Source organism: Ovis aries, chromosome 10, assembly GCF_016772045.2.
Source record: "Ovis aries strain OAR_USU_Benz2616 breed Rambouillet chromosome 10, ARS-UI_Ramb_v3.0, whole genome shotgun sequence".
NCBI lineage: Eukaryota > Metazoa > Chordata > Mammalia > Artiodactyla > Bovidae > Ovis > Ovis aries.
In genome coordinates this window covers 36034841-36060485 of record NC_056063.1, presented here as the reverse complement: position 1 = coordinate 36060485, position 25645 = coordinate 36034841, and the positions used below count along the sequence as shown (strand labels likewise).

Genomic DNA, 25645 nt, shown 5'->3' with positions numbered 1-25645 from the left:
GTAAATAATGCTGCAGTGATCATGTCTTTAAAGGTGGTGATTTGTTTGCCTTGGATAAATACCCAGCAGTGGAATTGCTCTATTATATAGTAGTTCTGTTGTTACTTTTTTGAGGAATCTCTATTATTTTCTAGAGTGTCTGCACCAATTTACACTCCCATCAAGTGTACACAAAGCTTCCCTTTTCTCTGTGTCCTCAGCAATACTTATTTCTTGTCTTTCTGATGACCGCTATTCTTTCAGATGTAGGTGACATCTCATTGTGGTTTCAATTTGCATTTCTCTAATAATTATTGATGGTGAACATCTATCCATGTGCCTGTTGGATATCTGTATGCCTTCTTTGGGAAAATGTCTGTTTAGGTCTTGTGCCCATTTTTAAATTACATTTTTATTTTTTGGTATTGAGTTACACGAGTTCTTTGTGTATCTTGTGTATTATCCCCTTACATATGGTTTGCAAATATTTTCTCCTGTTCAGTGGGCTGCCTTTTCATTTTGCTGGTGGTTTCTCAAGGCTCTGTTAATATTTAATTGCCCTGCCTCTTTTCCCTCCTGGAATGAAACCTGTTGAGTTTCTGTCTACACTTCCATGAATGACCTTATTTAACTACTGTTCCTGTGCTAATAATGTGAAAATCTCCCTCTTTAGCCAAGATCTCTCCTGGGCTCCAGACTGTCTTCCACTCTGTATGCCAAGAGACCTAAACCCCAGGAGACTGGGTCACTCCTTCCTTTAACATCCTGCTTTCAGGGTCAGACCCTCCACAGAGGGCTCCAGCTGCGCCAGTTCTCCTGGGTGGCACCTCCTAACTGGTGGTCCCAAGTCTAGGCTCTGACCTCTGCCCAGAGGCCCTTCCTCCCTCCATCTGGACCAATCCACCCGGGCTCCGCTTTGGCAGGAAGCCGCCCGTGCTGCCATGGCTGGGTTAACTTTCTTTGTACATTTACCCCGGAGAGGGTGAGTCCTTGGACTGTATTATTTAATCTGTATTCCTACTGCCTGAAACATCCCTGGCACTCAGGTATTTGTTCAGTGTGAGCAGAGAGATTATAATAAATTTCTTGTTCTCCTAAGGCTAAGTTAAGGTGTGAATGACAGGAAGCTGAGGGGTCGAGTCAGACCCACCCTCTCACCATCTGCTGTGCGGCACTGGGTGGGCTTGCTGGAGCAAGAGAGGACAGGTGTAGCCCTTACCTTTCCCTCCCAGGGGAAGGGGAGGAAAAGGTACAGTTGTCTGTGGCCCCAAATGTTGTAGGAATATGGGGAAAGTGAAGGTTAACTTTCACTAAGGCAGTCTGAAAACTCAAGATACTGACTTGCACTGGACCTTAAGAAATGAGATTGGTTTGGGAGAGAGTTCACCTTGAGCAAAAGCTCAGCTGTGGCCCCCACCAGGCATCCCACTGCGGGACCGGGGTGTCTGCCCAAGCTCAGGGAGGTACGTGGCAGGAGCAGGTTGTGGAGGCCTTTGGAGGCAAAACGGAGGAGCTGGGGTTCTTCCTGACATGACCCCCACTCCTGCCTGGAGGGGTCCCGGGGGGGCTGTGCCCTCATTGAAGGATGGGAATGAGGCAGTTCAGGGCTTGGAGAGCTGGAAAAGTAAAGCTCTTGCAAAGGCAGGACTGACAGTAAGTGATGAAAAGCTCATAACATATTGTCAGTCCTGTGTGCGCACGCTGGACGGGCTCGGTGTGGATCTGAGGTCCTGGGGCAGACAAGGGTGTTTGCCAGCCGACCCTGCCGCCCTATTCCTGTTCAACTCAACAGATTTCTGCCCCCGCCCCCCAGAACAATGAGAAGGGAATTGGGAAGGGTGGTCTACGCCTGAGTTGGCTCTCCCTCTCCATTGTGACACCTGTCTTGGTCACCTGATCTTTCCTGACCTTATCCCCACATCCACGTGGTGGCCAAGAACTCGGACATGTCCCTCTGCTCCTTCCCTGGGGCCACAGATCGCCCCACACAGACCGTCGTAGCTCTTTCCTGCTAAGTGGCATGTACTCAGCGTCATCAGGTGGACTTGCTGCTGCCAAGATGCCATTTCCAGGTCTTCCTGCTCAGTCATCTGCTCCATCAGTGTCTAAAGCTGCTGGACCCAAAGGAGGAAGCGATCCATGGACCTCCCTTCAAGTCAGGGGCCATGGCTGCCCCCAGGCCGTGGGCAGTTAGCCTGGCTGACACGGTCTCCTGCCTCCAACACTGACAGCCGGTCAGGTTCTACCTCCCCACCCTGTCACCCATCACGTGCCTTCCCGCATCTGTGCTTCCATAACTGGTTGTGTGAAGGTCCTTCTTAGCTGGACACTTCTTAATTCGGCTGCTGCCCGGCAGTCCCAGGCAGTGCAGGCCAGGGAAGACCAGTCCACAGAGGTCCCCTCGGGCTGATCGCGTTTGGTTCATTTCTGTCCTGTGCTCCCAAGGGGCTAGAATTCCAAGGCCTTCCTGGGTGTGACCAGCATACAGTGTGTCCCCCATGAGGTCAGAGGTCACAGCTGTGACTCTTGAGACTTCCGGATCACAAGGGCTTGGCTCTAGAAGAGTGCAGATGAACAGAGAAGAGAGTCAGGTCATGGCAAGCTTGTGACGTGAGGGATGTTAGGGAGGAGTGCTGGTCCCCACCAGTGACCTCCTGGTTTCAGGGAGGTGGGGTCAGAGTCTGCCGACAGCTGCAGGCCTGTCGTGGGCTGCTGACACTTGGATATTGGCATCTGACCAGAAAGTAGGGCAACTTGGAGGAACATGGAGTGGTCAGGTTTAGGGTCTCCTTCACTTTCCAGGTCCTGGCCTGCCTGTCCCCCTCCCCATGTCACTCAGCCCCTTCACACGGACAGGGGGGTGTGTGGACCTTGACGGACAGAGGGACCTGGGTCTGGGCCTCCTGAACGGGTCTGGTGGCTCGGAGCAGGAGGCCACAGGACCCTTGGAGGAGCTGCAGGCTCTGGGCTGAGGAGGGGCATCTCCCTTTTCGGGGTGTGCGGTAGATTCCGGGAGCGGTTCAGGAAGTGTGGCCCGGGCCCCAGCGCCGCCCTCTCCCCGCAGGATCTCCTACGACCCGGGCCGCTTCCCGCGGTACCTGCCCGAGGCCTACTGCCTGTGCCGGGGCTGCCTGACCGGGCCACGTGGGGAGGAGGACGTGCGCCTGCGCAGCGCCCCAGTGCTCGTGCCCGCGGTGGTCCTGCGCCGGACCCCGGGCTGCGCGGGCGGTCGCGCCGTCTACGTCGAGGAGTATGTCACCGTGCCCGTGGGCTGCACCTGCGTGCCCGGGCCGGACAAGGACGCGGACGCCGTCAACTCCAGCCTGGACAAGTCGGCCCGGCCCTGACCGCCCACCCGGGACGCTGGGCCCGAGGAAACGCGCCCAGCAGTGGACCAGACCGCGTGGTGGGCCGCCCCGGACTTCCTCGAGCAGGAGCGCAGGGCAGCCGGAAGGTGATGGGGACTGAGTGAGGCGGCCCGGCTCGCCCCCAGGATCACGGGAGGGGTGAGCCTCAGAGGACAGACGGATGCTTGCAGTCTTTTTGAAAAGTAGAGTGTAAACCGTTTATTCAGCTATTTTTTCAATAAGAGCAGGAACAAAGTATTTTCATATTAGCCATTCTGAGCAAGTATATTGTTTTTACCTGACCTGTAAACATTTCATAAACATTGTTTTCACTTCCTCAGCAGGAATTTTTAGGAGCTCAGGTAGGCTGACTTTTGCTTCGGTTGGTCACCAGTGGACACGCCTGGACAGGACCTGCCCTCCCTATGGGCAGCTCAGCTCACCCCAGTCTCACTTTATTCATGATATAAATCACCACAGGTTTATACAGGTAGAAAGTTTTCACTTTTCAGTCAGGGGCCAGTTTGTGAAAAGAGACAGTGAGGTCAGAGTGTGGTATGTGAGGTCTGTGCCGATTCCCAGGTACCTGGCTAGTTTTAAGGGCTTCAGGAGCTAATAAGTGGGCAGACTTACAGTTTCCAGAAGGCAGGAGTGGAGCCTCTTCTAGCACTGCAGCTAAACCCCAGAACTATTTGTAAACATGAGACCTTCTTAACTCGATTTATGTAACATCTGTAGGTAGGTGAAGGGCATGCTGGCTGTGATGGGCTGGACTCGGCTTTGATGGGCTCAACTTAGTTCTTAGAGGAAACGATGTTTAAGGTTTTAATTTTATGGTTGAAGTTTTTAAGAGCAACTGTGAAGTCAGCCTCTCTGTTTATGTGCTCTCTTCCCCACTTACCATCAGCCTTGGTTTGATCTGAATGGAAGCTTTACTGAGAACTTCCAGTTTGTATTATATATTGACAGAGGCTGTACATGAAAAACAGTGCTGAGCAAAATTCATATTTTCCAAATAAAAATTCAGAACTGAAACCTGTGGGTAGTTCTATACAGCTTGGGGTGAACGTTACTTCCCTGCTCAACCTCTGAAAATAACAACATAAGGTAAGCCTAAAGGTGGTATATCTGGAATACACCACTAGATATACTGGTATATCTGAACCTTTCAGAAGGGTTCAGGTCAACAAAGAAATACACAAAAAGAAAAACTGCCTTTCAAACCTTCGGTAATTATTTCAATCATTGCCACTACTGTGTAACATTTTCCAGCCACTCTGCAAATATAAATAGTGCAAACATCAGAGCACTGGCCAAACGAGAGTAAATGTATTTATTGCATGTGGAAAATACTGCAGTTCATTAACTGTGTTCATCAGCTTAGCTCACCTTAGCTGTTAACAGGCAGCACATTCCCAATGGAAGAATCGACTTTCCCTGCCAAGGTCCAGAAAGGTAACCTTTATTTGCCCTTTCTCTCTGAATGGAATTCATTTAACAAGTATTTTCTGGGCACGTGCCCTCCCTCTTCTGGACACAAACTGCATCTTCAACTACAACCCCCCTGGCTCTTAGAGCCAGGGGCTGAGGTCTTGGCTGGTCACTATGTACTGCTTTTTACCTGTGTTAAGTGAGGAGAGCAGACTAGACGAGGTTTAAAAGTTCCTCCAGATATAATTCCACAGACTCAAGTCGGCCAAAGCACCCTGAGCTCCAGGGACATCCTAAGGAAATCATAATGTCTTTACCTCGAAAATGAGGACTGGGGAGGTGGTAGTTTTTCAGAGAGGAAACGTCACTTGGGTCCTTCTTGCACTGGGAGCTGTACTGACAGATCACGGTCTAGCCCGGAGTCATAATTCACGAAACAGCGAAACTCGTTTCCCAGGGTGCGAGTGTGTTCTGGAATAAACTTGCACATCTTCACTCCAAGCAGCTTTGCTGCCGCCTCCTCCATGACAGCACCTGAAGAGAACCACCAGACAAGCCTCAGCACCACGCTGGCCGGGGCAGGGAGCAGTGAGCTGACAGTTCCACACAGCAATAGGGGGAAGGTCAGTGCTTCCTATCCTTTTACTTCCTCCAACATTTTTGCCAAGTTCCTACTATTTTTCCCTTTATCAAGAATTTTTCTGCCTCTACAAAGCTGAGATACTTAGAAATTGTAAAAATTGCTTATATTCTACAAAGTAACAAGAAAAGATAACTTTACTAAAAACTTTTTCCAACTTGGACTCAGGGGCCCCTTTCTCAGTAATATCTAATTGTGCAAACTCATACGGATACATTTGTACCAGCTTCTGGCTGATGACTGTACATCTCCCTCCAGCCCGTCCTCAGCACCCGCTGCACCAAGGGGAGCGAGTGGCTGCAGGCCTGGAAGTAGGGGGACCTACAATTCACATTTTCGTTTTGAAACACCAGGATAATCACCCTCCCTCACTGGTGACAACATCTTCTGTTCTGGTACACCAAATCTAACGTCTCGCTCTGTGACCTCTGACATCCACTTTAACCCCAGAGGTTGCAAATTTCTTTTATCAGCTAGAGAGGCTGAGCCAGACGTGTTACTAGTACTGACACTGCTGTGTACAGATAGCACTCCTGGCGCCCTCACCCCGTGCCAAACCCCACTTCCTGGGCATCGTGCCATAGAATTCTCAACAGGCCCCGAGAGGCAGGAGCACTTCAGCCCCTGGGTGCAGGGAGGTAAGTGGAATGAGGTCACAGGGTATGTGGTCAGCCAGCACCCACCTGTGCATAGCAAGATCTTGCCCCGAGTCAGGAGCTTGATGGTTTCCGACATTTTCCTAAGACATTCCTCCGAAAGATAGGGGGGATCTGCCACGACGATGTCAAAGCTGTGTGTGGCGATCTTCTCAGGTAAGTCCACAGGGTTCTTGTAGTCATAGTAGACAAAGTCCTCTCCGTATGCGGCAAACCTGCGGTCGTACTCGAAGATGCAGACAGAGACAGCGTCTCTGTGCAGCTCTCTCAGCTTCTGGTAGACGCTGGGGGCGCTCACACACGCTATTCTGGAACAGAGACCCAGCTCATGAACGAGCTTTGTGATAGCGTATAGCAGCAAATAACCACTTCACTAAATAAAAGTATGGCCCACGTTCAGATTTTCTTAAAACAACACTACAAACTACAGTGATAACAGCAGTGAATTTGGGAGGAATCTTGTTTTTACAGATCTACAACTCATAATTTTTAAGTATGAAATGTACTTTTCATGATAAAAAATGTGAAACATTCACTACAAGAGTTATGCAGCCCATGACCCAAATTTACCTATTATTTTCCTGTTGGTCTCTTTTAACATTTATTTCAAATACTTTTAAGCCTCAAGCTAAATATTTTCAAGTTGTTTGTAATATTCATATATTTACTATATCTGAAAGTCCTAAGGCTTTTTCTTTATAAAGATGCAGAGGGAACACACTCATTTAGATTTGCTTCTTCAAAGCAAATAAATCATGAGAAGGAAACCTCCAACAGCAAGACAAATGAGGAAAGACAAAGGAAGCACACTCAGGAAGCTGACAGGCAAGGGTGTGGGCTGGGTGGTGTCTGACTCTGCAGGCCCAAGGGAGCCAAGTGCCAAGCCGGCAGCCACGAAAGCTGAGAGGGGGCCTCGCTGACACCAGAGCACCCGCAGCTCAGGAAGCTGAAAACCAGGTAACTCAGGAAGCACGGGTGCAGGGGGACTGTTTCTGGAAGGTCTACTGAAGAGGAAACTTCCCAGGATTCTCATCTCTGCGCCAAGCCTCCACACTGTGGGAGAAAATGGAAAGGATGTTCTCCGGATGGGGTGGGGGCACAGCTAGTGGTGAAAGGCCGTGTGGAATGGCCAGGATCACATTAAACCTGCCAGATGTTGGGACCCCTGACCTATGTGCCTCCTGGACTGAGGTCAACGAGATGCATGACTCCCAGGAAGGAAGGTGGCTCTTTCTGGGGCTCTTACCAGCCCACGAAAAAGCCTGGATATACTGACCGGGCATTCCCAGGAAAACAGCTGATCCACACCAGCCAACTGGAGATACCAAGCAGAGAAAGCCTGCCCGTGTATCAGAGCTTCCAGTCTTAGCATGCCCACCTCAGCTAGGAGCACACAGCAGAGGGTCAGCAGACAACTCAGGAGAGTCAGCACGTACTAAAGCAGAAATATTAATAAAACACGAGAGGCATGCTGGAGTCAGAGACGGTGAAGAGAAGTCCTGTAATGTGATAGCCTCAGAAGGATAAACAAGACACCATGATGAATATCCAGAGACCTAAGAAATTACAGGTGATAAAGTGCAGGACAGCAGAAATGGCAAAGTCAGTGGAAAGTTTCAAAGATAAAGTTGAGGAATTTTCCCAGGTCAGGTAAGAAAGACAAAACATGTGAAAAGGACAGAAAGAAACATGAATCGGGTAAAGAACAGAAGGAAAAAAAAAAAGACAATTTTCCCAAACTGGAGGACCTGAGTTAGAACAGAAAGGCTTCCACCCCGTTCAACAAATGAAAGCACCATACCAGAACACACAGAACACTGGGGATCAGGAGAAAACCCTAAGCCAGCAGGGGCCAGGGATGGGAAAAACAGGTTTCTCATAAGTTCTATTTCTCAGTAACTGACACATCAAGAGAATGGGTAGAATAAAAATATTTTCAGACAGGTTTTAAAAATTCCCGTCTTGTGAAAAGTGTTGAAGGATGTACCCAACCAGGATAAAGCCGTGACCTAAGGACTGGGATACTGGATATAGGAAGGTCAGAACAAGAGAGAGAAGAGGACACTTGGTAGATGGTGGAGGGAAATACCAAGACCAGAGCCAGACGTAAACCAGTCCAGACAGAAGAGGTGGCAAAGCCAGGGAAGGGGGGTGGGGGCGGTATTTTTTTTCAAGGAGTTGAAATATGTGTGAGTTCACTGATTAAGAGATTTGCACCACTGGGGAAAATTTGAGGGTCAGTGATATGGACATATAAACCCTATTTAACCAAGACAGGATATAACTAACACCAATTCTATACAATCACTTCCAGGAAACAAATACAGTAACACTTCACAGGTCATTTTATGAAGCTACTAATAGGAAACCCAAACCAAGGGAATAACACAGGAAATTTCAAACTAATTATCACTTATGAAAGTTGCTGAGTCGTGGCCAACTTGATTCTCCAGGCCAGAGTACTGGAGTGGGCAGCCATTCCCTTCTCCAGGGGATCTTCCCGACTCAGGGATCAAACCCAGGTCTCCCTCATTGCAGGCTGATTCTTTACCAGCTGAGCCACCAGGGAAGTATGTAGAAGCAAAAGTCTCAAAAAATATTACCAATGAGTCCAACCATAAAAAAAATGGATATAACTACCGGGAGCATGGACAGGAAGCACACGTGTGCAGTGGAGGATGAAGGAGCTAAATCCTTAAGTCTCTTAAGGCGAGATGTCTGTGAGTGACAAATGAACAAGTGCCAATATAAACAGGTTTAGAAATGTAGAAGGGCTGAAAGGCAAGGGGGGCACCAAGGGGAAAATTAACAATGGATTACTTTTTTCAACAAGTCTTTCAGGACCATTTGACTTTATATGCACACAAAGTCTGATAGAAATAAAAACCAAACTAACCTATAATTCTTAAAATTTCAGAAAGATCAAACATTAACATTTTTTTCTTTTAAAGCAATTCTAGGGGAATAAAAGTAACAGGTTAGAAAAATGTTAAAATAAGGAATAGATTAAGACGACTTACACGGAACAGGGTTTTTGAGTGTGCCCCTAGATGCGACAGGAAAGCATCCTTACTTCCTCGTGGTCTTCAAATCATCAACCACAGGTTTTGCAGATTACAGTTGAACCTTCTTATGAACCATCTCTCATCCAGGAAGGGCATTTAAAGTATTACTTTAGATTAAAAGGCAAAAGAGAAGCGAACCCAGTATCTCACCTGCCGCCCTCCCCAGCAGCTGCCACGGCGTCCTCAGCAAGGCGCAGGGCCGTCTCCGGGCTGTACCAGAACTGGCTTAGCTGCTGTGACAGGAACGAGTGAATTATATTAGACCTGGCATACACTTGTCCTTTTAATTCATACCTACTTACCAATATGAACTCTATCAACAGCCAGTGCCACTGCTGGGCCATGCAATATATTATGCGCTTCCTTCTGGTATGGCACCTCCTGTTCGTCTAGAATTAATAAACCACTGTTGCATTTGCTTGGGTTCTCCGAAACTATCCCTAATTCTCCCAATATCATCCTGTAGCTCCTGAGAAGTGGTGCATGGGAAGTCAACGTTGTGAGACTTACCATGTCTTATACAGTTAAGATTTTATCCTCACATTTCATTGGTAACTCAGCTGGGCATAGAATCCTAGACTGAATGAAATTTTCACTCTAAATATTGAAGGCAGTGCTTCACTGTTTTCCTAGTTTCTAATAAAGCTATTGAGAAGTGCAATGTGACCTGTACTGAGACACTGGAGGTGACGTGCTTTTCTCCAAAAGGTTCTAGGATCTTCTTTGTCACCTACATCCAAAAGTTTTACTCATGCCTCCTGGACTTATCCTCTAGTTTTATAATGTATTCTTTCAAACTTCCTGGGAGATTTCTTCATTTTTGTGAACAAACCAAAACAAGTGCCCAAAATATACAAATAGTTAATTCAGGTAGTGAAATTATGACTTGTTTTTTCATTCATGTTTTTACCTATTTTCTACACCAACCATAGATTACTTTCAGAATCAAAAAGAAAGTACATAGTATTTAAGCAAAAGGAAAAGAGAAAAAGACTACCTTACGGTGGACTCAGGTTTCTAATATTTACTATTCAAAGCATCAAGCTAAAGATGAAAACATGACAAAGAAAAACTAGAGGCATCTGACCAGGTGGAACATTCAGGGTAAATATAAAGAAACATTTCTGTCCCAGTTTCAAACAGATGAATTTTATATAATTTTATGTAAAATATAAACTTTATATAACTTAGATCTAAACTTGACACAAAATATAAAAGACTGCACACACACATCTCCCAGCTGCAAAGTGATGGATAGAGGCAGATGGATAATCAAGGTAGTCAAAGAAATTTCAAGCCTCGTCTATTTCTCAACTAGGCTTCAAAAAAGGTAGATTTCTACATTACAGTTTAGTTTTCCTCAAATGACTTTTTAAAACTCCTGTTTTTATTTGGGCCATAAAATACAATTAAAATACATACTTCGCACCAGGAACTATTAATATCTTCTTTAAAAACCCCTTTCATCAATTTTTCACAGCATGTTTAACACCAGTTGCTCCATTACTGCAATGACCCCTTCCCACAAGGAATGCTGGGCTCCAGTAAAAACCAACAGAAAGAATCTGTCTACGAGAAAGAAGTACAGTCTGTGTTGGACACGGTGATACGCTCTTCCCGTGTCTAAAACATCCCCTCTGACCACCAAGCAGCCCGGGTCAGAATGAGGAAAATCTGCACCCCCAGTGTCGTGGCTACTGAACAGGCTATCAGCTTCCTAGTGACAAGTGAGACAAACTGGGCTGTTAGGTGGGGTGAAGACCAACAGTGGACTAGGTACAGAACACGCTCCACACTGCCAACACGTCCTGATGGATGCGGAGCACGGTCACTTACCCAGTTCTCTTCTATTATCCCGATGTTGTACTTGTCATCACCACGGAGGTCAGGGTGGTGCTGCTGCTGCTCAGCATAAAATTCCTGCAGAGCTGCAAGGGCGTATGAAGAAAGCTGGGGGGGGCCCTCGTCTTCGGAGTCACTCATCTCACACCTGCGGGGAATGAGTCTAAGTGATGTTCGTGTGTTTTTCCTTTCCATCAAACAATTTAAAAAAATTAACTCACAGCAATGATCCAAATTGGAAGTGAGTTGTATCAGGAAAACAGGTATTTAAAATTTCTGAGACCAGGAACCTCCCTGGTGGTTCAGTGGCCAAGACCCCACACTCCCAGTGCAGGGCACGGGTTCTATTTCTGGTCAGGGAACGAGATGCCACGTGCCATAAACAAAGGCCCGGCGCAGCCAAACACATGCATACATACATCTGCAGAGATTTCCCACTGAACTACAGCCAAACAAATAAATGCTTGCTTTCTCTCTCCACGTATACAGTTTTCACAATAAGGTTTTTCACATTTTTATGCCTCCTTGCAGAATGGAATCTGTAAAGATGTTTTGCTTTCTTCTGGTATCCCAGTGGTCACATGCGGATAATTCACAGTAGGCTCTCTGAATCAGAGCTTTTTATGTGTTAATGTCATTGTTGAGGTGACCTAAGACTCCTAGGTGTTATGATGGGATAAGTGAAGGATTAGTAGAGGAGGGGTAGAGGAAGAGATAGGAAAATTAAAAGGGAAGAGAGATGATGCAAATTACCATCACAATGAGATACAACTATATACCTACCAGACTGACTACAATGGAAAAGACAGGTAACACCGAATGTTTTGGGGGGTACAGAATAATAGAAACTGCCTACTTTGCTGCTGAAATGTAAACTGATGAAAACATTTTGGATAACAATATTACCTTACCTCTGCTTCAAACTCAGTAATTCTGTATCATATAACTATATGAAACTCCTGTGATTCACATAAATAGACACGGAGAATACGTTCAAAGTGGAAATGTGTACTGGCAACAACTAAGACTACTGAAATGTCCACTCACTGGACATTACGTAATATGCTATACTGCTGTACATTCCTACAGGAGGGTACTATATCGCAATGAAAACATTTCCTTTTCTCCTCTGCTGGCTTGCCACCTGTAACTGTTACGTAAGTAGTTACTTTAAGGATTACAGGTTTACAGGATTATCTATCATGGCACGCATTCAAATAATATTACATCACTTCCATGTTATACAAAAACCTTACAGTTTGTATATAACTTCCATTTCTCTCCTCCAAGCCTTTGTGTTACTATTGTCCAGTGTCTTATTTTTACATTTGATATAAAATAAACACACCACAGGCAAATTTGGCCCTGGAATAATGAAGCAGGGCAAAGGCTAACAGAGTTTTGCGAAGAGAATGCACTGGTCATAGCAAACACCCTCTTCCAACAACACAAGAGAAGACTCTACACATGGACATCACCAGATGGTCAACACAGAAATCAGATAGATTATATTCTTTACAGGCAAAGATGGAGAAGCTCTATACAGTCAGCAAAACAAGACAGAGAGCTGACTGTGGCTCAGATCATGAACTCAGTGCCAAATTCAGACTTAAAGTGAAGACAGTAGGGAAAACCACTAGACATTCAGGTATGACCTAAATCAAATCCCTTATGATTATACACTGGAAGTGACAAACAGATTCACGGGATTAGATCTGATAGAGTGCCTGAAGAACTATGGATGAAGGTTTGTGACCTTGTACAGGAGGCAGTGATCAGACCATCCCAAGGAAAAGAAATGTAAAAAGGCAAAATGGTTGTCTGAGGAGGCCTTACAAACAGCTGAGAAAAGACAAGCGAAAGACAAAGGACGAAAGGAAAGATATCCATTTGAATGCAGAGTTCCAAAGAATAGCAAGGAGAGATAAAAAAAGCCTTCCTCAGTGATCATGCAAACAAATAGAGGAAAACAACAGAATGGTAAAGACTCGAGATTTCTTCAAGAAAATTAGAGATACCAAGGAAGTTTTCATGCAAAGACGGGCACAATAAAGGACAGAAATGGCATGGACCTAAAAGAAGCAGAAGATATTAAGAAGAGGTGGCAAGAATACAGAGAAGAACTGTACAAAAAAAATCTTCATGACCCAGATAATCACGATGTTGTGGTCACTCACCTAGATCCAGACATCCTGGAATGTGAAGTCAAGTGGGCCTTAGGAAACGTCACTATGAACAAAGCTGGGGAGGTGATGGAATTCTAGCTTAGCTATTTGAAATCCTGAAAGATGATGCTGTGAAAGTGCTGCCTTCAGTATGCCTGCACATTTGGAACTCAGCAGTGGCCATGGGAGTGGAAAAGGTCAGTTTTCATCCCAATCCCAAAGAAAGGCAATGCCAAAGAATGCTCAAACTACCACACAATTGCACTCATTTCACACGCTAGCAAAGGAATGCTCCAAATTCTCCAAGCCAGGCTTCAACAGTACATAAACCGTGAACTTCCAGATGTTCAAGCTGGATTTAGAAAAGGCAGAGGAACCAGAGATCAAATTGCCAACATCCGTTGGATCATCAAAAAAGCAAGAGAGTTCCAGAAAAACATATATTTCTGCTTTATTGACTATGCCAAAGCCACTGACTGTGTGGATCACAACAAACTGTGGAAAATTCTTCAAGAGATGGGAATACAGACCACCTGACCTGCCTCCTAAGAAATCTGTATGCAGGTCAGGAAGCAACAGTTAGAACTGGACATGGAACAACAAAGTGTTTGCAAATCGGGAAGAGTTCGTTCATCAAGGCTGTATACTGTCACCCTACTTATTTAACTTATGTGCAGAGTACATCATGAGAAACACTGGGCTGGAAGAAGCACAAGCTGGAATCAAGATTGCTGGGAGAAACATCAATAACTTCAGATATGCAGATGACACCACACTAATGGGAGAAAGCGAAGAACTAAAGAGACTCTTAATGAAAGTGAAGAGAGTCAAAAAGTTGGCTTAAAACTCAACATTCAGAAAACTAAGATCATAGCATCTGGTCCCATCACTTCATGGCAAATAGATGTGGAAACAGTGATAAGACTTTATTTTGGGGGGCTCCAAAATCACTGCAGATGGTGACTGCAGCCATGAAATTAAAAGACGCTTGTTCCTTGGAAGAAAAGTTATGACCAACCTAGACAGCATATTAAAAAGCAGAGACATTACTCTGCCAACAAAGGTCCGTCTAGTCAAGGTTATGGTTTTTCTAATAGTCATGTCATGCATGGATGTGAGAGTTGGACTATAAAGAAAACTGAGCACCAAAGAACTGATGCTTTTGAACTGTGGTGTTGGAGAAGACTCTTGAGAGTTCCTTTGACAGCAGGGAGATCCAACCAGTGCATCCTAAAGGAAATCAGTCCTGAATATTCATTGGAAGGACTGATGTTGAAGCTGAAACTCCAGTACTTTGGCCACCTGATGGGAAGAACTGACTCATTGGAAAAGACCCTGATGCTGGGAAAGATTGAAGGCAGGAGGAGAAGGGGACAACAGAGGATGAGATGGTTGGATGGCATCACTGACTCGATGGACATGAGTCTGAGTAAACTCCAGGAGTTGGTGATGGACAGGGAGGCCTGGAGTGCTGCAGTCCATGGGGTTGCAAAGAGTCAGACATGACTGAGCAACTGAACTGAACTGAAACACACCACACTGTTAAAACATCTTTTCTATTTACCTACATAGTAACCACTTACATTGCACTTCATTTTGGATTGATTAATACTGCCATCACCTGTCATTCTCCTTGTGCTTGAATGAACGTTTCTTGTAATGCAGTTCTCTGGAGCTCCTCTTTTGGTACTTACTCTGCCCTGCTTGCTTCCCATGAGGCTTCCCCAGAATCTGTCAGTATCTCAACTCAGAGCGGTCACTGGGTTCCCTTCCCTGTGTAGCAGCCTGAAAACTCGGGCAGTAAGATGAAGTAACCATCAGGCTCCGTCTGTTCATTTCCCTTTTTCAGGGACCACTGACCTTTGTGGCCTGGTGCCTGTTATTGTCAAAGACATTTTTCCCCACATATTTTCCCCATTTTTTTTTTTTTCAGTTCTATTAGATGGGAGGGGAAATTTAGTACTTGTTACTAAAAAGTCTCCTGATGAAAGTGAAAAAGGAGAGTGAAAAAGTTGGCTTAAAGCTCAACATTCAGAAAACTAAGATCATAGCATCTGGTCCCATCACTTCATGGGAAATAGATGGGGAATAGTGTCAGACTTTATTTTTTTGGACACCAAAATCACTGCAGATGGTGACTGCAGCCATGAAATTAAAAGACGCTTACTCCTTGGAAGGAAAGTTATGACCAACCTAGACAGCATATTAAAAAGCAGAGACATTACTTTGCCAACAAAGGTCCGTCTAGTCAAGGTTATGGTTTTTCCTGTGGTCACGTATGGATGTGAGAGTTGGACTATAAAGAAAACTGAGCACCGAAGAATTGATGCTTTTGAACTGTGGTGTTGGAAAAGACTCTTGAGAGTTCCATGGACTGCAAGGAGATCCAACCAGTCCATTCTAAAGGAGATCAGCCCTGGGATTTCTTTGGAAGGCATGATGCTGAAGCTGAAACTCCAGTACTTTGGCCACCTCATGGGAAGAGTTGACTCATTGGAAAAGTCTCTGATGCTGGGAGGGATTGGGGGCAGGAGAAGGGGACGACAGAGGATGAGATGGCTGGATGGCATCACTGACTTGATGGACGTGAGTATGAGTGAACTCCGGGAGATGGTGATGGACAGGGAGGCCTGGCGTGCTGCAACTCACAGGGTTGCAAAGAGTCGGACACGACTGAGCGACTGAACTGAACTGAACTCCTAATGGAAGTTGATTACAGTAAAAAAAAAAAAAAAAAAGCCTACAGCCATATATACTAACAAAAATCAGTCTTAAGAATATGTTAAATCACAAAGTTACAGAATACATATAGTATCAATAATTCTATTTAAGTGAAGTTTAGAAACATGGAGATAGAAGCAAGTTAATGGAAAACTAAAGATTAAAGATAGTGGTTACCACTGGGAGTGAGGAATACATAATCTTTAAAGTGTTTACTATAATATCTGCAGAGACCCATGGACTTGATTCTGTAACCAAAACGTGTCTGAAATGGCTTAACAGTTTGAGCCTTCCCCAAGTAATAATCTTTTTCAAAGAACTTAGAATAAATCTCATGAAAGGACTCATCTATTTTTCTATCTGCATTTTTCACACTGTACAATGATTTCCATTAAGGTATGAATTAAATATAGGAAAATATAAGCTTTTTTATAAACAGAATAAAATTTATCCAAGTACCTGTATGGCTTATAGTAGAAGTCAGTAGTGCTCTGTGAAATGTTTTAGTAAAAAATGCACGTGTGTATAGGGTCCTGCATCACGACACAACTTCCTACTGCAGGCTGTAGTCTTAAATGTTCGAAGTTTTTCACTGTAAACGATCTATAATTTTTGCACAGACTCGTGTCAAGAGGAAGACATTCTAATACTTTATACAAACAGCTCTTATCTGAAGCAGATACTTGGTGTTTTTTTATACTGATTGTGGAAAAGCATTTCTGCTATTATTTAGACATTCAGAAAAACAATATAATACTGGATTAAGAGCAAGAACTGGAGCCGAACTACCTAAGCGTAAATCATGCCTTTGCCACTTATTAACTACATAGCTTTCAGCAAGTATTTAACTCTTCTATGCCTTAATTTTCTCATCTTTGAAATGGAGATAATGTTAAAACTTACTTAATAGAGTTGTTCTGAATTAGATGAGTTATTATCTACAAACCACCTAATTATCCTTGGCACACAACAGGAACAAAAATATTACCTTCAGTACTGTTCAAGTTGCAGCTTCTCACTGACAAGATGGAATCTGTGGCAACCACTAGTTTAATGCCTTCATATGACTATCTACTTGGCAGCAGAGGGACGACAAGAAATCAGTAATTAAAGGAACACTACAAAGTGTGACAGGAAGCGACGAGCATGGTGAACGCTGTGTGCAGGGAGCGGGATAGGCTCTGGCTGACCTGTCACATGTCACCCTCACAGACGTAGGGTGCACTGATGCTGAATACTCTGGCCACCAGATGTGAAGAGCTGACTCATCGGAAAAGACCCTGACGCCAGAGGATGAGGTGGTTGGATGGCATCACCGAGTCAATGGACATGAATTTGAGCAAACTCTGGGAGACAGTGAGGGACAGGGAAGCCTGGCGTGCTGCAGTCCATGGGGTCATAAAGAGGTGGACACAACTGAACAAGCTATCACTATATCACTTTTAGACAAAATGCAGATTAACAGATTATCATCTCACAGCACAAATAAAGTGGTCAGAGATGAGACTGTTCAGAAGGCAGACATCATCAAGGTGGGATCTAAAGGTGGGAAGGAATGGTTAGAGTGTGTATAAAGTTATTAGAAGGATCTGGGAAGACTGTCTCCATACTGAGATAATTGTACTGGCACAGTCTATCTGATGGAACTACTTTGGATCACTAGTCTATCCAAAGGCTTTCAACTCCCAGGAGACTTAAAATGTCATTAATTTCAGTCAGTTTGGGCCCTTAACTCAGCAGTGGCTTCCTATCCCCACTCCTCATTTTTGCCTCAGGAAGGTTTGTGCTCAGGGGTTAACTTACACAGCTGAGTGAGGACAATGACACAGTGAGGTCAACGCCATTGAAAGTTTGCTGTTCCCAGTTCTAGAAATCCAAGTCACAGCACAGTGAGAAGCAACACGTAAGAGTGGCCACACGCAGAAACAAGGAGGCAGGGAGCAATGGGGACAGTGTTTTTACTGCTCAGACAGTGGGCGGAAGGGGAAAACATCCCATGAGGGCAGAGAGGACTTTCACGTGCACCTGAGAGCTAAGCTGCGGGGAAGACGCAAGCCCCTCCAGCCCTGAGAGGAACAGACGCCAGGCAGACAGCCGTGCTCAAGTCTCAGAACGCAACTCCAACAGCTCCAGGAGCAGCTTGTGTGTAACTAGTGGGGGCAAAGAGGGCAATAAAGACCCCGTTCTTCAAATACTGGGAATCTGGATTTTGATTGCTGATGGTACTTCTGATCATGGAGGCAGAGGCAGGCAGCCACTGGGCAGCACTCTGCCCCCCGCCCCCCCACCCCCAGCAGAAGCACCTCTGAGGGGATTTAAAGTGCTACCACTGCCCCGCCCCCTTCAGGGGCCGAAGGACCAGACCATTATCAACAGCAACTGCATATATGGAGGGATTTAGAAGGTGCATGTACATGCCCAAGAAAAGGTGTAGGCTTAGAAAGACCTCAAGCTTCCTCAGGGTGATCTTTAGCACAAAGACTACAATAATGGCAATAACAACAACAGAATGACAGAAAAAGCAAATCTTGGAGAAGGGGGGAAATCTGATTTCCAGCACTTTGAACAAAAGCATACTTTATGAACAAAGTATGAACAAAAGCACTTTGGACAAAGCATACAAAGAGAGCAAAGTATGGCCCGTTGAAAAGAAGAATGCAAGCCAACAGAAGCCATGTCTGAAAAAGGCCACACAGCACACCTGCTAGACAAAGACCTCAACTGCCCTAAATATGCTAAAAGAACGAACAAGTATGGACAAGTTAAGAAAACAATGCATGAACATAATGCAGCTATCAACAGAGACGGGCTACTCCTTCAAGTGAACCCTGCTCACTGTCCCAGAAGAACAGACAAAGGGAGAGATGATTCGCTTTTGTGCAGGGCTGAGAAAGTCTGAGAACACTGCAAACTGATCTGCAAGGTACAAAGAGGCTTCATTCTGGTCTTATATTTCAGGATTCAGAATCAGGAAAAAAAAATTAATGCTTTAAAAATAAGTTTTTATATTCATTTAAGTATTTTAAGTATTTTATATTCATATAAGTATTTATATTCATCATTTTATAAATGATGAATATAAAATCTATCAGATGTTTTCAAATATTTTTGCAAAAGTAAATCCCTGCCTTGTTCCCCCTCCCCACAAGATATAGAGGAAGAATTTGGACAGTTCGACATGAAACCTAAACATGAAATTCTCATTTATCAGCTGATCCATAAGGGCTCCAACACTTAATATTTTTAGTAAAGGTCCATTAAAATCAAGGGGTCAACAAACCACTGGACAGTTGCTTTCAACTGTCATTATGATGCTCACTAAAAATGCTGAAGGACAAGAACAGTCAGTGTGGGACTGCATGTGACAGATAGTCAGAGCGCATGGACCTACAAAATCACCAACAATCTAGAGAGCGCTGCGGGAGAAGGAGACGCTGACTTCAAAAAGCAATCCAAGGAAATCTACGTGCATCGCAGCCTCTGGGATCTGGTCAAAAGTGATTCTTCTTTATAGAGACATCATTTTGTCCAATCTGTTAACCAGATTAAATCGACCTTAACAAATGTCTCATCTGACACAGACTGTTCCCAGTCAGTTTCTCATGAGGCAGCGGGTTGTTTACTGACACTGTGGTGAAACTGTCATGACACAGGGGACTCATGCATCAAACATGCCACGAGACTGGCTCGTCAGCTTTCTGGGAAGCAACTGAATTACTTCCAGGTCACCCTTCTTGTCATCACAGACTCCATACACATCTATAGACAGAGTCTGTGGATGGGATCAGCTTTGCAAGGGTACCAAGCATCCCAGGGTAGCTTGTTTGTAAAGTACAGGGAGGAGATATTGACCACACTTAAAAATCTGTAAAATAGAAAGGACAGCCCTTTAAACAAGCAAGATCTCTTTCTTGTGTTATCACATAGCTTAACAGAAAACATTTGTTCACCACGAAAGAGAAGTGATTTAAAAATGTAACCACAGAATCTTGAAAACTCGCTCTGCACAGTAGTGTCTGTTTCTTCTAAGGAAAGTGGAGAAGATCACTCCCTGCATCTGACGATCACGTCCCCGTGCCCCAGGTGCCCTGACGCAGCAGGGCGATGAGAAATCACACAGGTGGCCTCGGGACACAGGTTCCTGCCTGCTGCAGGATGGGGCTGGGACATTTCCAGAGGGGGTCCAGTGTACAGCATGTCCAAAGAACTGCTGAAAGGACCAACACCCTTGTAACAGATAAGCAGTCTTAACATACCATCAGACAGCTAGTGGATATTTTAATGTCACTACTAGGCACCCGAGTGAGCGACTGCAGACCACCAAGGGCCGCCCAGAAGCAGAGTGTGTTTGGAGTTAAAGCAGTCTCTGTGCACGTCACAGGGACAGGGGTCGCCACAGACACTGATGCTAATGTACAGACTCCACGAGATCACAAACCACAGGGAAGCCAGGCCCTCCAAGACCAAACACGTGAGCTCAGCTAACAGAACAATGACTTAAAGTATACTGTACTTATAAACTCTACAGTTTTATAAGTAAGTGAAATTGCTCAGTTGTGTCCAACTCTTGTGACCCTGTGGACTGTAGCCTACCAGGCTTCTCCATCCATGGGATTCTCCAGGCAACAATACTGGAGTGGATTACCATTTCCTTCTCCAGGGGATCTTCCCAACCCAGGGATCCAACCCGGTCTCCCGCATTGGAGGCAGATGCTTTAACCTCTGAGCCACCAGGGAAGAGCTAAAGTTTTATAATTCACCTTAAAAAAAAAAAGATGAGGGCAGGGAAACTGAAGAGTTATAAAACCCACAACTCAAATCAGAAGTGAATGATTTTAATCAGTGATTCAGAAATGCACGATCATATAACCAACTTGTTATAAGACAGGCTTGTTTAGTAGGAAAAAAACAAGGAAATGTTTTCTTCCACAAAGCTTCCAAAATCACATCTTCTTGTGTTGCTCATGACCCTCTGACTCTCCCTACTGACTTAAATGGTATTTCTTCACATAAATACTTCTCATGAACAGGTTATTTCCTTAATAAATTACTTCTTGCTTCAGCTCTTTTACTTTAAAATAAAGAAAAGTATAATTTACTTATTGGTCTCTACCGATACTCCGTATTAAAAACTTTTCTTAAAATATAAAGTTGACAGCCTTAACTTCTGGCATGTGTATGTGTGCATACGTGATAAAAGAGAAGACTGCAAGCCTTCCCAGCATCACCCATACAATAACAGCTCTAGATGCTACCCACCAGGCAGTCACCTGCTTTAGGGCTACACATGGGACCGGGAGTTCTTCAAGAAGCTGCTGCAGTCTGGGAGGCAAAGAGAATGCCCACTGACTGGGCCCAGACCCTGGCAAGGGCTGTCCAAAGGTCCCACATTTGTGCCAGAAGCTGCTGAGAAATGGAGCAGAACTGCTAAGGGGGTGGACTTGGTGCTCCGATGAGGGGCACTGTTCACAATCATTATAACAGGAGAGCGAAGCTGCAGGGCTGAACCATGGAGTTCAGACACGCTCATAATGGAATATGATACTCGGGGCAAGTTTATGTTCAGAATCACATGCACGTAACGACGACAGAGCACCTGATGCTTACACATCCCATGAACACTGCCTTTCAAAGTCAAGTCTCTGAGGACTCACGGGCTTGCCATTCCATGAGGACTACTTCTAGAACTCCCTGCAGAGCTGGATCAAGAGGTGATGAGATCACCTCCATCTCAGTCACAAGCTCGTTTCCTCCCCAGAAGGTGTCCTTCTGACTTCACATTTTCGCCAAGATCAGCCCTAATGAATCAAATGCACCATCACTGAAAGGATTCTGTCTTGTTCAGTTAGTCAAATATATGTTAATCCTTCCTAAGTGGAAGGCCCAGCTTCTACTGTGGGGAGAGGTGCGGACGTGATGAAAGTATGTGTATCCAAGTGCCTTTTGAGAGGTCGTCCAAATGCTTACTAGCTTCCAGTGACACCCACAAGACACATCTTTTCTATTCCTTCAGGATCTCTCTAAAGGTTACCAGTCTAGACAGGGAATCCTAAAAATGTCTGAGCAAGGTGATTATTCTGCCAATAAACATATTGCCATTCTCCTATCTCCTCTCACTGTCAGAGTGAAAGAAAGCTTAGAGGTCTCAGGAATCTTGGACAGAAAGCCTTGACTATCTTTTCTCTTTGTCCTCTTCTTAGAAAATGAAAATTACCATAAATTATGACTGTAAGTAATATGGAGAAGAAAGTACAGTAGGTCCAGGAGAAAGCTCTGTGCCAGCTTTGGGTCAAGCTGAATTTGTCTAGTATGATGACAGTTCAGGTTTTTTTGAACAGCTTTACACATCCTCGGTAAACTTAATATGCTCCAGTGAGAAAAATACCTATCAAAAAAACTACCCCCTTTTGGGACTTCCCCAGTGGTCCAGTGGCTAAGACTCCATGCTCCCAATGCAGGGGGCCCAGGTCCGATCCTTGGTTGGGGAACTAGATCCCACATGTTGCAGTTAAGAGATCCCATGCTGCAGCTAAATATGACACAGGATCCCGAACTGAGCCCTGACACAGCCAAACATGAACAAAGACAAACACAGACTGCGCTCAAGGCCAAAATGATTCTTAAAAATTGTACTTAAGATTAAAAAAACTTTATCCCTTTCTGTAGGTTTGGAAATGTTTGTAGATAATGTAATTTCTTCAACTCACTCAAGCTACTCTGACCAAAGACCCCAGATAATAAAACCTTTCACCACCAGAAAACTGGATCATACATTCCAAGGCAGCATGGGTATAAACGTGAAATGGCCACGTTGAGTAGCTGCCTGTGCATATTCAGAGCCTCAGTGGAAGATGTGAGGTATTTCCAGGGTGCCCACCTGTCTCCCAGAGACCACACCAGTTCACCTGAGGTGATGGGGGGCCACTAGCATTTGCTCAGGATGGTCTTCCTTCACAACGCTTACAATTTCCTGGGAGCATCTCTACCTCATGGCCTAGTGTGCGTTCATTCAAGGTAAAGCAAAGGCGGGTGGCTTTCTCTTTCCCTTTTAGAAAGCTCTGTCAAGGGCTGCTGCTGCTGCTGCTGCTGCTGCTGCGGCTAAGTTGCTTCAGTCGTGTCCGACTGTGCGACCCCATAGATGGCAGCCCACCAGGCTCCCCCGTCCCTGGGATTCTCCAGGCAGAAAGTCTAAATTATCTCCCAGGCCTGCCATCACGTTCACTAGCCAGAGAAGGAGCCACAGATTACTCGTGGGAGTGGGGGAAGACACAACACACGCCTTGGCAGATGCCAACAGCAAGTGGTAAGAAAAAAAAAAGAAGCAACACCACTTCAGCAAATATTAAAATCCAACGTCTCCTGCGAGACTGCAGGTACAATGGGTTCCTGATTCCAGCTGCACCACGACACTGCCTGGAAGAGCTGAAGGGCAAGGAAAAGTGCGCGAGTGCACACACTTTCCTATGTGCACATATGAATGCATACGGATGTTTCCACAGCTGCATTTGTGGATTGAGAATGGCTTTCAATTTGCAGCCTGAAATGTTAGCTAATTATTTAGAAATAAAAACATGAAAACAAAAAAGTTGGCTTTAACTTCAAAGCAATTCCGAAGCGCAGCTTAAGAAAATTACTTTCTTAGCTGAAAAAGAAAAAAAAAAAATTGTGGCGGGTGGATCTCTAAATTGGCCGTATTTCCAGCATCCGGGCCCGTACTGGGACGCGGGCTCGGCGGCCGGTCTCCCGCGCCCCCGGTGTCCACACGCACACCGTCCACCCCCACGGGCTGCCCCCACAACCGCCCCGCCTCCCGGAACACGCCCAGGCGGCCCCCCCGGACACCCCCCCGCCCACCACGCCTTGGAGACGGCCGTTACTCCACAAGCTGAGACACCGGCTGAAGCGCGGCTCCACGCGCCCCACCCGCGGCCGCCCTGAGCACAACCGAGACGGCAGCCCCTCCCAACCTCTTCCGCCCGGCCCCGAGGACCAGAGCCGCTATCCTGACTGTGTCGGGAGACGCAGACAAGCAGAGTCCCGCGGGGTCGGCGCGGGCTCCTCACTCCACTCGCCGCTCGAGTCCACCCGTGCTCCGTAGCCCGCGGGGCCTGGTTAGGCAGCCGCCTGCGCGTGCGCACTGCGGCCCGCCAGGCCGGAAGCGTGCGCGGGGGCGCGTCCGCGCAAGCACAGCAGTCCCGCCAGGCGGGGTTGGGGGCCGGGGTCGTGGGCGGGGCTGCGGGCTGGTCCGGTCCGCGCACGCGCAAACGAGCGCTCCCGGGAGGCCCTTGGGCACCGCGCCACTTGCAGGGCCGCCTGGCCCCTGGAGCTGCGCGGCTGAGCACGTGTCCGCGAGGACGGGGGCAGCAGAGACGCTGCAGGTTTTAACGCGCACCAAGAGACCTGTCGTTTGCACTTCATTGTACGTTTCACAAGCAGCAATGCCCCGTCTGTTCCGCCTCCTCCGTCTACTGGAGAGAGACACACATAGCTACCGCTACGTTAGAGAAGGCCTTTAAAACCCCGCACACGGGCCCCTCCGCGGTGCGTCTGCTGGAGCCACGGTAGACCCCCGCCTGACACCGAGGGTTCCCGAGACCCGAAGACGCGGTCCTCGTGCTTAGACCGCCTACGAGCTGGGCAAGCCCTCCCCTCATGAAGCAGCAGCGCTGTGTGCGACTGACGGGTGGGAGCGCGCCCTCGGTGGCGCCGGGTCAGAGCCGACGCCTGCGCGCGGGCGGGAGACGCTTGCAGACCCCAAGCACTGTCCTGACTGTCCTCCCGCAGGGCCACCAATCCATGCAGCATCCCTGCCTGCCTTCCCCTCATCCTCCTTAGCAATTCCGTCATCTTCCCACTTTACCTTCTATTGAATACCTTTAATCCTTTTTGGTATAAGGTGAGGATATAAATTTAAAACAGGTTTGCTTACTCTGAAGTGAAAGTGAAGTCGCTCAGTCGTGTCCGACTCTTTGCGACCCGTGGACTGTAGCCCACCAAGCTCCTCCGTCCATGGGATTCTCCAGGCAAGAATATTGGAGTGGGTTGCCACTTGCTATTCTGGGAATACCGTCATTTCCACTTTAAATACGGCCCCCAAGCTCACGGCAAACCATGCTTTCATTTTTTGATTGCTTGGATGACAAGCCCACTAAACCGCATACGTCAAAACCAGCTATAATTTAGGTTTAGGAAAGCAGCAGGAAAGAAAACATATACATCAAGCTAAAAGAATAAATATGAATCGAGAGACAATAACCGACTTTCACGGCAATATTTTTTTTTACAGAGGTAGCAGTGTTCCATACACAGGACACTGGAGATAGGAAGCCTTTATTCACCAGAAAGGCTTATTTATGTTAAAGCAAGTTATATTTGGATTAAAACAGGTCTGTAATATTTTAAGCTTTCAAAGTTTCAACTGCTTTCTCCGTATGTGAGACAATAGTTATCTGCCATTTAATGTGTATTAGTTATTTTTATAATTAAAGTGACCACAGTTGTCAGAAGTTCAAATAGTTACAACTCTTTCAGCTGAAACGTTTGGATTGTAATTTAACAGGTTTTGCAAATCATAAAAAAAATTTAAGATACCAAGAGGCATTTTATTATCATTAAAACAAAGGGGAAATTGCAGGAAGTCCCTGGCAGCCCAGTGGTCGGGATGCAGAGCTTTTACTGCAGAGGCCCTGGCTTCAATTTCTAGTCAGGGAACTTAGATCCCACAAGCCATGTGGCCAATAAATAAATAAATAAATAAAGGGAAACTACTTGTCAAGTAAACTGGACTAGAAAGATACTT

At 45.9% G+C, this 25645-nt stretch overlaps 2 protein-coding genes across 4 annotated transcripts in view; one reads left to right on the top strand and one right to left on the bottom strand.

The window, feature by feature from the left end:
- Positions 1-4361, top strand: part of IL17D (interleukin 17D) — a 31180-nt gene extending 26819 nt beyond the window's left edge. The window contains exon 2 of one of the 2 annotated variants that reach the window (XR_009595262.1): positions 3044-3157. Coding sequence is in view for 1 of the 2 variants with exons in the window: in XM_027973673.3 (XP_027829474.1) it covers positions 3044-3326 (283 nt within the window). In the remaining variant the exon portion in view is untranslated. Of the gene's footprint in view, positions 1-3043 lie in introns of both variants that reach the window. The other variant, XM_027973673.3, reaches the window with a different exon arrangement.
- On the bottom strand, positions 389-23956 carry EEF1AKMT1 (EEF1A lysine methyltransferase 1). Of its 2 annotated transcripts, XM_027973672.3 has the most exons (6): positions 23814-23956; positions 10955-11108; positions 9269-9351; positions 6081-6361; positions 5075-5291; positions 389-2535 (listed from the first exon to the last, which is right to left on the bottom strand). In XM_027973672.3, the coding sequence occupies exons 2-5, from the start codon at positions 11099-11101 to the stop codon at positions 5122-5124; spliced, it is 681 nt and encodes a 226-aa protein (XP_027829473.1). In that variant the 5' UTR covers positions 11102-11108; positions 23814-23956; the 3' UTR covers positions 389-2535; positions 5075-5121. The 2 variants fall into 2 exon arrangements, with proteins under 2 accessions (XP_027829473.1, XP_014953680.1); XM_015098194.4 differs by lacking the exon at positions 389-2535 and having other exon boundaries at positions 3520-5291.
- Between the last annotated feature and the right edge of the window lie 1689 nt (positions 23957-25645).